We start from the raw sequence: 12131 nt of genomic DNA on the forward strand, positions 1-12131 counted from the left end.
TAGTGGAACACAAAATTGCATTATGATTGGAAAATTTCCTTTCTAGAATGGCGTTACATGAAACTGCTTTTTAGCTGTTTCTACTACAAAATTATTTCAAATAAACTCTTATCAATACCACCGACCTAGTACTTTTATCAACAATACCCGCAACAACAACGGAATTACAAAACTTGTGTATTGTTCCTAGAACAAGAGAAGAAGAAGCCTTGAACTAGAAAACTCGATTCCTTGCAAAACGTTTTTGGGAGCTCAATTATTGCCATATTGCCAAAGCAAGGAAAACAATTTCAGTAGAAAAGTTTTCCACTTCTCAACCATTGTAGTACTTGAAATTCTAATCAATGTCTGAAAACAGTTAAAAGAGCTTTGCAACTAAGCTTACCTTGTTTGAAGATCCACAATTGGTCTCAGAGACACCATAACTTAAATGTTGCCCAACTAGTTTCATCAATTGTCGTCCATCACTGCAGATGATTCTTCTCCAGAAACATAGTAACCAATCTTAGTAATGCATTTCCGGTAACTTCTGTATTGCACAAGAGTATTTAAGTAGCAAGAATGTAATGTAAGCACACAACAAATAATCAAAACAAATGACATGATCAGTTGTTGCATGCAATAAAGATTCATAATCAGATTTTGAGGATGTAGACAGCTTTGCAGTTATCTGCAATAATTTAATTATAAACAAGACAAAATTATTTAATTTTCAAGTACTACCCCACTTGACTCAGCCGTGCATCCATCCTCTCAATTTTATTGAACTGGGAAATGAACAGTATAAACAAGTACATTAAAAGAAAAAAGGGTGCACAGCAGCATCTTCAGGAAAATGAATACATTCACAACAAATAAATTCAGACTGATTTCACCAGCATAATGATTGTCCCATCAAATCCTTGAAATTCAAATAATAACAAAATACCCCAAGGCTTGACCTAATATATATGTTGGTTCTTAATTTTACGAAAATTAACACTTAGTCCTTTCATAGACCAAAATGATGAGTTTTTACTATGTTCTTTTGACCCCTAAATTTAGTTACCAAAATGTTGATTAGACTAAACCTAAATGGATATTTAGCTCCCAAGGAAACATTGCTGCAATATTGTATGATCACTGACTTAAAACACAAATGAGTTCTCTGCTTCAAAGTTACAGAACATGTCCTTAAAACAGCTGTACAATCTTCAAGAAGCATAGAGTGATAAAGAAAATACGACATTGCAATTTTATAAATAACGTGCAATGCTGTTGCATGTCCTGGACACTTTGCCAACCGTGAAAATGAATAAGCATGAAACAAAATGACTATTCAACAAAAATACATCAGAAGTATTTTATACAAGTACCTTTAGTTGAGGATAAGTTATTTCCACTTCACCAAGTAGCTGCTAAATCATTTTGAAGAGATGCAAACCATTGAAAGAAATTCAAGCAAGGAAGCCAATAAGTAAATACAGAGCGAATGCATATTCGTAATGGGACTATGGATGTCGTGGTAACACAACATTGCTCAAAAAAAAAAAAAAAATCATAGACAGACCAAAGAAAACATATGCTATCACACTAATACAATGGGACATACACTCAATCATGCCTTATGCATTGCACAATACTCGTGCCATAAACAAAAAGTCAGAATCACCCCTTTGCCACTAAATAGTACAGGACAAGTAAAACTTAAATGAAACAATGCATATTGGCTATCCTATTTAGAATCAAAACAATAATGCATTAATCAACAGGCATACAGAACAAGATGTGAATTTTCATCATATCGGACTCACTGATAGAATATTAAGGATTATACCTGTTTTTCTAGTGGAGATACAGGAACTTGAACAATCACACTAGAAGGAGACTTGGAGCACATATAATGGTCTGAATTTGTTGGCCGGACCTCAAAATTAAACTGCATGTTCTGCCTTTAGAAATAAAATATCTATGCTCTAAAACAACAAATGATTTGTCATTAGTTTAAATTATAGTGAAACCTCTTCCGCGACCTTTTCTCTTAAGGATTCAACTTCAGCAAAGAAAGTTGAATAGTAAATGAGCACTCCACGATCATGCTAAAGTGAATAATCCTTACATATTTAAATATGCTCGAGTATCATGTTAGGAAAGGTAATAAAACCACTTGCCTTTAAACTTGGATATTGGAAGCTTCCAGGTTTAGGTGCAACAATAGCAAAGTAGCATCAAATAGAGCACTAGAACAGCAAAGCAAGAAGCAATGCTCTATCAAGAAGCCAAACACATATCCATCACAGCTGACATAACCGTGACAATGCTTGAAATAAGCCCAATAAGTAGGCAATGGTAAGTTTATAGCCCAAGATGAAAGTAACAGATGAGCAGCAGCTCCAACATGGAAAATGCAATCATAAAAGCATCATTAGGCAAAACCTACCTTCAAGCACACCAGTTTAGCAATTTTACATGACTTTAAATATTAAGTAGGCAGTGCTCGGTCTTTACATCCCTTTCAACAATATTAACCTTATTTTAGAGCAAAGCTTCAAAAACTACACAAATATAAGATCATGTGATCCATTTTATTACAAAATTTCCTGCTTCAGAAGAGCCTTTGCATTTTGAGAATTAGGTTTCTGGTCTGTATTCGAATAGTATCATCTACATACATATGAGTGTATTATCAGATAATATCATATACTTTGTATACCATATCTGCAACCATTTGCTATGAGAGCAAGAGAAATAGAGCCCTTGGATATATACTTTATAGATACCAAGCAACTACGTCGCTACAAATCCCCATTGGAAGCCTTGCATTCAGCAACCGGAATAGTCTCCTTATATTACAAGCAACTTCTGAGAAATAATTTTCTTCCATTTCCAATGAAATAAATATTTTCACTTGGTTGCTTGATTAACATCCAAGAACAGGTAAAAGTCACCCCATCTTATTTTGGCTACTGCACTGTTCAGAATTAATATTAAAGTTAAGGTACAGAAGATCCTAAAGTATAATTATCTCATAAAAATAAATATTATTATGTTAGTTTATCCGAATCACAGCAGTTAACATAATGTATAGTATGTTGCACTAGAGGATTTGTTTTTCTATTGAAAATAAACTATTTACCTGCCACCTTTAAGCTTCCATTTATTAATTTATTTTTGTTTAAGGACTATGGTCCAAAACAAACCTATGGTGCAACCAAGAGAAGAGGATAAAAATAACTCATCTTGCAAGGAAATGAACTGAGTGTAAAAAACCAACCCCAATCTAAGGAAAGTGTAGGTTCCTTCATAGTCTTGAGAAGGATCTGCAGAGCTGCTGGTATTAGTGATCATGGAATCTGATGAGTGTCCTGGTTCAGATAAATGCAGTCTGACCATTGGTACATTCATTATCTACCATACAAATACACAGAAAGGAACTCAGAAGTTAGTTTAGAGTACTGGTAAAAATAAAGAACTGAAAATAAAAGATCTCACAGACTTGTTGCTTTAGTCGCTCATTCTCTTCTATTAGTTGAGCTTCCTGCAAATTATGAGGGAAAAAAAGAGCAAAGATATAAATTTTTTTTTTTTTTAAAATAATAATAAAGCAAATAAACCAACCCCATCAACCTCAAAAATTATATTATAGAAAATTATATATGAGAACAGTTGTAAAATGATCTCTTTTACTCATCAATAAAACTACATGGAAGGCGAGCAACAGTTACAGTTCAAAGATGGGCATATGACCTTGCTTTTGAGGGCATTGATCTCATTTGTAATTACATGACTCTGAAACACCACAAATAAAATTGCATCACATTCTAGTCGAATTAATAAACCAAGTTTTCAACTTGGAAAAGTATTCTAAAAGCCATTTCTGGATTTAAGAGCCTTAAATTCCCTGGAATTTGTCAAGATCTGGAATCACAAAACATGGTTAAGATGGATCAAAGAGAAAATTAACATTGCAACAATAAAAGTTCACTGACTAGTCCTTTTCTTTTTCTTTTTGTTAATCTGGTTATTAGGGTTTGAAACCAAGAACTATTAGGGTAACTTATCAGTTCAAGAAGAAACCGAGTAAAATTGATATACACAATATAAAAATGCATAAACCTTAGTTTCCAGAACTCGTTTCAAGCCTCTTTCAAGTGACTTCTCTAATTCTTGTAGTTGCTCAATGCTCAATCGCTGGAGTTCTTCTCCTCTCATACGCCTATCATGCATTAAATGAAACAAATCTCAACATTGTATGTAAACTTAGATATACATTTTTTTTTATCAGCAATATAAAATTCTTTTATTAATTTAAATGTAGAAAATACATAGCATTATTAAGTTTCTAAACCTGAACCATCATGTCCTCCAAATACATCCGTCTTACCTCGTAAATAGTAGGTAAAAAAATCTGGAAAACCTCAAGTTAAATAAGATTGAAATCTTCTTGAGATAAGAAGGTACACAGAATTCCAAAAACACGTTACCTTAATTCAAGTGTCCTTTCTGCTACTTCCTTGCTGAGGGCTGTGAATGTACCATCTTCGAGCTAAAAGGGGATATGTAAATGCTTTCAAGTCACATTACTTGTGGAACAAATAATACTGAGTGCTTGTTTAGTATGAGGAAAATGAATTCTACGAAATGGTAAAAATAAATAAAAAGCTAATTATAACAAATGATAAAAAATGAATTCTACAAGAAAATAAGGCATATATTTATAAAAAAATAATAAAAATAATAAGAGATTATGTGGGGGGTGGGGGGGATGGATTAAAGAAAATAATAATAAAATAAAAGCTATCTGGGATATAAAAATTTAGCAAACTTGTATGAAATTTATTTGTAAATTTACACCTAATATATTTAAATTCTTTATATTTTGAATGGATTATACTTAATTTTATTAAAATTATTAAATTTTGCAATTAAAATAAATTGAAAAATACTAGCTACAATTGCTCTTTAGATTGTTATATCGACACTCTCCTATTTATTGCTTAAAATACATCCAAGTATATTTTAAGGTAACTTGACAATATATATTTATACATATATATATAGTTGTATGGTTCTGATTCTGACTTGATTCTCTAGAAGTGACCATGTATTTTAGAAATTATCTTTGAAATACTTAAATAGTAAACATTGAAAATAGCTATTGTTTGACAATGGCAATTAGTAATTTTAGAAGCCATGATGTCTTACTTGCTGTTCAAGAGAAGACTGATCGAACTTGCCAAAGTTCTTTTGCTGTAGATTGCGCCTTCCGATGACCTGGTTCATACTTCAAAAGCAAAAGGTAGGCCAAGTCATTTCTTTTGTTTATTGGTATAATTACAAAAACCATAATAAAACAAAAAATAAATTGAAATAGAAAAAAAGTTAGAAAGATTCATAAGTTTAGGCACCTCAGTTTAGAAAGATTCATTAGCGGTACGCATTGCAATAACCTAATTTACCCTTTTTTACGTATACATTACTCTTATTTTCTGAAAAATGCTTGCTTTATTTACCAAATTGATTGTGAGTTGATAAAGTAAAGGGAAGGAGATAACTTAATAGTCTTTTGAAATTTCTATTTGAAAGTCTTAAATTCAAATTTTCGATGGCCGTTGGATTTATGAGAAAAATTTGTCTATATTATGCATATATTCATCTTACCTGTCAATATTTATTACTATACCATTTTTTTGACGAAAAACATTCAAAACTTTATTTACCCTGTTCATAATCAATTAGATTTATTAGATGCATTAACTCTGTGTAGGTAAATAATTTCCTGAGTTTATAAGGATGGAGAAAACTATCATCTATTACTCTGTCTAACATACCAAAAAGAGTGCTTTTCGATTAGGTTGATAACTTGGAAGGGCATGCACAAGAGGCAAGAAATTGATTAGATGTCACATATATCCTAATCTAGGGTTTAAGAGTGTTTGGCAACTGAGAATCATAGAGAAAGAAAGAGAAGAGAAGGAACTGATTGAGAGGAGGAGTAAGGAGAATTCAAGAGACTTCAAGAAGAAGAGAAAGAAACAGACTTGATAGAGAGAGAAAGTATATTATAACTATTGATTTCCAAAATTCCCTTTGTATGGCATAATATTTTGTGTTTGCTTAGGCCTGTATGTACTAAGACCTTCTATATATATGTAATTCAATATAAAGAGATTGGAAGATTAGGGCAAAAATTTTGAAAAATATTTCATCAATATTAGCTAAAAAAAATTTTGAAAAATATATGCTTGCAAGAATTTTTACTTTATAAGAAAGAAAAAAAAAAGAAAGAAAAGCCAAATTAACCTCGAATGACAAACAGAATTAGAGGAACATTATATTAAATAAGCTTACATGAATTTTAAAAAATTGAAATCTAAACCAAGGTATAAATGAAGAAAATAATATATAGAATTTCTTTTTTGGTTAAAATTTATTTCCTCTAACTGAGACCTTGTTTGGCAACAACTTATGAGTTAACATTTAGTGTAAACTGCTTTTTTATGAAACTGCAAATACTCTAAAACTTAGCTTTTCATGTCATAAATCAAATTTTTTTGAGAATCACGCCTAATTTTTTGTCCTTGAATTTAGCTAACTAAACAATTAATGTTCTTTTTTCCGTTATTTTAAATTAATCAGATGTTTTTACCTAACACTTCTAATTTAAACTCTTATATAAACAACTAAAAGCTAACCAAAACAACTAACAACTAAAACAACGTTAGCAACTACTAAAACAGCTAGTATTGTCGAACAGGCTTAAATATTAACATCTGACTTAAAACGTCTGTTAAAAACATATATTTCAGATGAATGAAAAACATTGATATATATATATATATATATACATTGATATATATATATATATATATATATATATATATATATATATATATATATATATATATATATAAAGACTAGACTAAAGACTTTATATAAGACTAAAGACTATACTTTAAGACTTAAGACTTAATGACTAAAGACTAGACTAAAGACTAAACAAAACAAAAAGACTTTTACTAAAGACTTAAGACTAATGACGAAGACTTAAGACTTTAAAATTACAAATCATATATATGTAGAGAACTAAGATTATTACTGGGATTTAAATAAATACAGATACAAATATTTAAAGATAAATTATAACTGTGAACTAAAATACTATGATTAATTGGGTTTATATGAATACTTATATAATTCATTAAGTATGATTTTACTTCAGAATCAACATATAGTTTACACAGTATTTCTGATGTGGAAGATCAGACTAAGCTGCATCCACAGAGCATACTTATAACAAATTTAATCAACAATTTAGCACAAAGGTTTAGGGTTCCTGCAACCTTAACCTGGGATCCCCAGAATTAAGTCAGAGTGTGGAGGGAGAAGAGAAAGGTGCCGTAAACACAGACTTATATTCGTAGCAGTTTAAGATAAAATACAAACTTTATTTATATATATATATATATATATATATATATATATATATATATATATTATAAATGAGTAGAGAATTAATAGTGTATTAAAAAGGAAATCATAAAACTCATGTATTTGGAGGCTTAATGGGTAACTATATTTCAAAGTATTTTTTTATTTTTGTAATTTTACCGTATTATACTCTAATTTGGCAAGTTATTTGCAATTATACTCTATTGGTTAAAAAATGAAAAATGAATAGTTTTTATGTTTAACATGAACAAAAATTTAATTTCTTTATTTTTTTTTTCTCCTTTCTACTTTCATAAATCCATCATACCTAACTTTCCCTCTCTCACAGATAGAAAAAAAAAAAAAAAAAAAAAACCAGATAGAAAAAAAAAACCCTTAAAAATTATCAAGCAATTTTCAAGAACCCATTAATAGGGAATCAAGCAAACAACAATTCAAAACAAATCACAACTACTAAAAAATTTGTTCGATAAAATTAGTTATTTTGGTAGCTGTCAGCTGTTTTAGTAGCGTGTCAGCTGTTTTAGTAGCGTTTAGCTATTAGTTGTTTGAATATCTTCTTATGAGCTAAACGTTAGATGAGTTAGCTTTTCACAAAACGCTACCGAAACCTCTAAAAGCTAGTTCAAACGTTATGTTACTGAATAATCTTTTTAAGTAGCGCTTACTTAAAAGTTGTTACCAACACAATCTAAAATATAAAATATTTCTTGACTATTTTGATGGTAGTGGCAATGAAGGTAGTAACTATGATAAGGAGTCTCTGAGATGTATTTAGTGATGGTGGGGTTTGCATTATAGCTTCTTAAATTGATATTTAGTGATGTATAATTGGATTTCACACTTGAAAACAAAAGTATTAGACAATGTTTCTATTAATTGATTCATAAGAAGGTGAAGACAGTGAAGAGAAAGAAAGAGAGCAAGAAACAATGAGTGGGTGGAAGGATAGAGAAATAGACAAAATTAAAAGGTTATTTTTTATTTATGTTAATAATATTTCAATATTCTTTTTTCAATTTTGACTGGTGGACACAATTATAAACAGAAAAACATTTTCTTTTTTTATATATAATTTTGATTGGTGGACAAACAATTATAAACAGAAAATTATTCTCTTTTTTTATATATAATTTTGACTGGTAGACAAAAAATTATAAACAATCTTTCAAATTACTTAAATTTTAAATTATGGTAGAATTTGCAAAACATTATAGAACTTGGAGAAATTGACCCATTATAGTTCTTGAAATTTTTTTCTTTGAGAGAATCATGAAAAACTATTATCAAAATATACTCTAAATATATTTCTTTGTACATATATGATTGCAATTATTTTCATATTTAGAAGTATATATCTTAGAAACAACTCATTTTTACACCTTCAAGTATAATTAATAATAGTTTAAAAGAACGCTATGAAAAAGGACTATGTAATTACTGCAAAAATTTTGTTAGGAGTGTTATAGTTTCTTCTCACAAAAAATTTACCTTTTATCGTTGTTCTTTGTATTGATATATTTCAGTCCAAGTTTTTTTAACTTAACATTTTTCGACTAGGATTGGGTGTTTTGAAGAAAGCGTATTGGCTTAGGTTTAGTTTTGCTGAGGTTTTATTAAATTTTTTCTTCGTAATTTTAATTAATAAAATTAAAAATTTTGCTGATAAAAAAAAAAACTAAAGGTTATAAAAACAAGTTAATAAGATCCATCTCATGCAAATATGCATGTAATCCATAACAATAAATATTTAGCAAAAACAATTTTGTTTCAGAATGAGCAAAAAACAAATAATCAAACATATATTTAAAATTGATTTTTATTTTTACTTTAAATTGAATAAATATTTAAACTTATAGAAAAAATTAAAATGAAAGATAATATGTGCACACTCAGATTACATCAAATATGTATGTTTGAACAAAGAAAACAAAAGATTTTTATTATCTACAAGGATTTTGATTTTCATTAACTAAACCGTTCTTGTAATAACATGACCTTAATCTACAGTAAGATTCATGCCATATTGCTTCTTTTGACTCAATAACACATAGCATGGGTAATTCTACCATTTCTTATGGCTTGACTAAAATTTAGTTAATATGGTTAATGCAAAATGAATCAAAACCATGCATGATATTTTGCTACCATACAAACCAAAACTCTTTTTTTTTTTTTTATCAGAAAAAAATACTATTTATTATTATTAAATTAAAATCCAGGAAAAAACTTAACAAACAGCAGTAACTACTCCCAAGCAACGAGGGTATCCAAAAAAAAAAAAAAAAAAATTCAAACCTAACCCATGAAGCATGCAAAAAATCTGGAGCATCTCATAAGTACAACAGAAGCATGCAAACAAAGCAAGAAAATTGTAGAACAAATAGTTATAAATCTTTTGTTTTAGGATTCTGTACATATGATCTATTGAGATAAGAGAAAATATAATTCGAATCAATGAAAACAAAAGCCAAAAGCTAGCTACAATCCAAACAAAAAATCTTGTAGTTGAAGAGATTTCTTCAAGTAGAAATCAAATATACGCTATAATCAATATGAACTTCTCTTTTTTTTTTTTTTTTCCCGCATTAATTGCAAAAGAATTTTAATGAAATGGAGGAAAAATGACCAGCTGCATTGAGCATATGTTGATTAAAAAAAAAAAAAAAAATAGAAAAAGTGATTCACACTTTAGCTAAGTGAGTGAATATAGGTTTTACAATATGGAACAATGATGACTTTTCTCCATATGGAACAATCAACACGAACTTTTCTTAACAAGCTGCAAGTTCAAGTAAGCTATCCCTCATTCAGTTCCCTAAATATAGCTTAAAAATCCAATTATTAACATTAGTATTAGTATTCCTTTGCCTAAAAGTAAATCAAAGTAAGTAACTTTCATATCCAATAGCATGTAGAAGTACTATATATAATCTTCTGAAAAGAATAGAAGATGTACAACATCCCTAGAATAGAGAAACCTTCTGAGTTCTGACAAAAACCACAGACCAGAAATTAATATTTCTAGTCCTTGAAGGCAAATGATTTGGAACAAATATCAAACACTTGAGAGCTATATATAAATGGCATCTCTGACTCAAGCTAAGGAAAATTATAATTTTGAGTTCACAGAAACCAAAAGAATATTCTATTGCACATATATTTCATCTATTTCTCTTCTTTTTTCAGTTTGGTTGGTTTAAAAGAAACCAGAAATAAGTAATCCAAGATTGAACAATGAAATATCACAAGAAAGTAGCCCAAAATGAAAGAAAATATGGCAAGAAAGAGAGAAAGAGAGAGATATGAACCTTGAACTTGCATACTCAAAAAGCTTTCCAGTTCCAGAAAAGACTATAAGAGCAATCTCAGCATCACAAAGAGTGGAGAGCTCATATGCTTTCTTGAAAAGCCCTCTTCTTCTCTTAGAAAAAGTCACTTGTCTTGCTGTATTGTTGTCAATCTTTTTTATCTGGATTTTCTGCCTTGTCATTTTTTCTTTTTTCCAAGAAAATAAAAAATTAATTCAACACTGACCCTTCATGCAAAATCACCCAAAATAATTAATTATAATTTCGAGAGAATTTTGTTTTTAATCAAGAAAGAAACAATCTGACTGCACTTCCTTACCTAAAACTTCAAAAAATAATTAAATAAAATTAAAGATTTGTGAAAAATCAGTCACAGCTTTAGTTGGAAGAGGTAACATGTTATTAATTACCAAAAAAAAAAAAAAAAAAAAATCAATACTAGATCTTGCTTTACAAGAAGTGCAAACCCAGTAACCCAACACCGCAAAGAAAGGGGAAAACAATTTTAGCAATATATATATAAAAAATCAAGAATTAAAGATCAATCAGAGAAAACAAACTTTTACCTTTATATAATATATGGAAAATGCAGATGAAGAAGAAGAAAAGAGAAGGAAAATCTTCTGTTACTGTATTTAAAGTTGAAAGAAACTTAAAAAAATAAAAAATTGAGGACAAGAGGAAGCAAAGTACACACTCCAAATGAAAGAATGTTACTTTAAATGGAAATGTAAACTGATAAGGGAAATCTTGAAAAGGAATATATGCGTATGATTAGATAAATAAAGAAATCAAAGAATCTGATAAGAAATGAACCCTAACAGAAAAAGGACCTTTACAAAGAAGAAGAAAGAAATATAGATAATCAAGAATCAAAAAGAATTATAGACAAAAAAAGAAAGAATGAAAGAAAGAGGAAATTTATGAGAAAACCTACCTGTGGTTAGGCTCTAGCTACCAATCCAAGCTCATTTGAAAAGCAGCAGGAGCAACAAGGATCAAGCAGATGTATTTTACCTCTACTTTTTTCCTTTTTTTTTTTTTTTTTAAATTCTTTTTTCTTTTTTCTGAGGCTGTCGTTTCTGGCACTGTTGACACTTTGCATACAAAATCCACCAGTTGTGTTAAAGGAAGGAGAGAGAAAGATATTTCTTAACCTAGTTTAGAAAAGGAAAAAAGAAAGATTCTTTTTATGGAAAAACAAACAGGAAAATGGTTAAGTGAAAGTCCTCTCACATTGACTTAGTTGATAATAATAGGAAAACAAAAAAAATTTGACCATTTTATAATTTATATATTTTAACTCTTTTTTCTTGGATTAAATATTTTTAACATGTTCACTTACGGTCTGTTTGGATGGAGGGATTTTTAGGGAGAAAAGAAAATTGG

At 29.3% G+C, this 12131-nt stretch overlaps 2 protein-coding genes across 6 annotated transcripts in view; both read right to left on the reverse strand.

Moving 5' to 3' along the window:
- Positions 1-11823, reverse strand: LOC149491705 (MADS-box protein JOINTLESS-like). Of its 5 annotated transcripts, none has more exons than XM_089717100.1 (9): positions 11680-11823; positions 10743-10929; positions 5185-5263; positions 4464-4525; positions 4096-4195; positions 3727-3768; positions 3476-3517; positions 3254-3387; positions 1-2945 (listed from the first exon to the last, which is right to left on the reverse strand). In XM_089717100.1, the coding sequence occupies exons 2-9, from the start codon at positions 10922-10924 to the stop codon at positions 2924-2926; spliced, it is 663 nt and encodes a 220-aa protein (XP_089573226.1). In that variant the 5' UTR covers positions 10925-10929; positions 11680-11823; the 3' UTR covers positions 1-2923. The 5 variants fall into 5 exon arrangements, with proteins under 5 accessions (XP_089573226.1, XP_089573224.1, XP_089573222.1 ...); XM_089717098.1 differs by having other exon boundaries at positions 1-2950; XM_089717096.1 differs by having other exon boundaries at positions 1-3387.
- The window catches only part of LOC149491706 (MADS-box protein JOINTLESS-like), a 16085-nt gene continuing 15633 nt past the window's right edge, over positions 11680-12131 (reverse strand). The window contains exon 10 of the transcript XR_016319303.1: positions 11680-11839. The gene's annotated coding sequence lies outside the window, so the exon portion shown is untranslated. The remainder of the gene's footprint in view (positions 11840-12131) is intronic.

Source organism: Jatropha curcas, unplaced genomic scaffold (assembly GCF_041381405.1).
Source record: "Jatropha curcas cultivar XTBG-Jc1 unplaced genomic scaffold, XTBG_Jcur_1.0 HiC_scaffold_816_pilon, whole genome shotgun sequence".
Lineage (NCBI taxonomy): Eukaryota > Viridiplantae > Streptophyta > Magnoliopsida > Malpighiales > Euphorbiaceae > Jatropha > Jatropha curcas.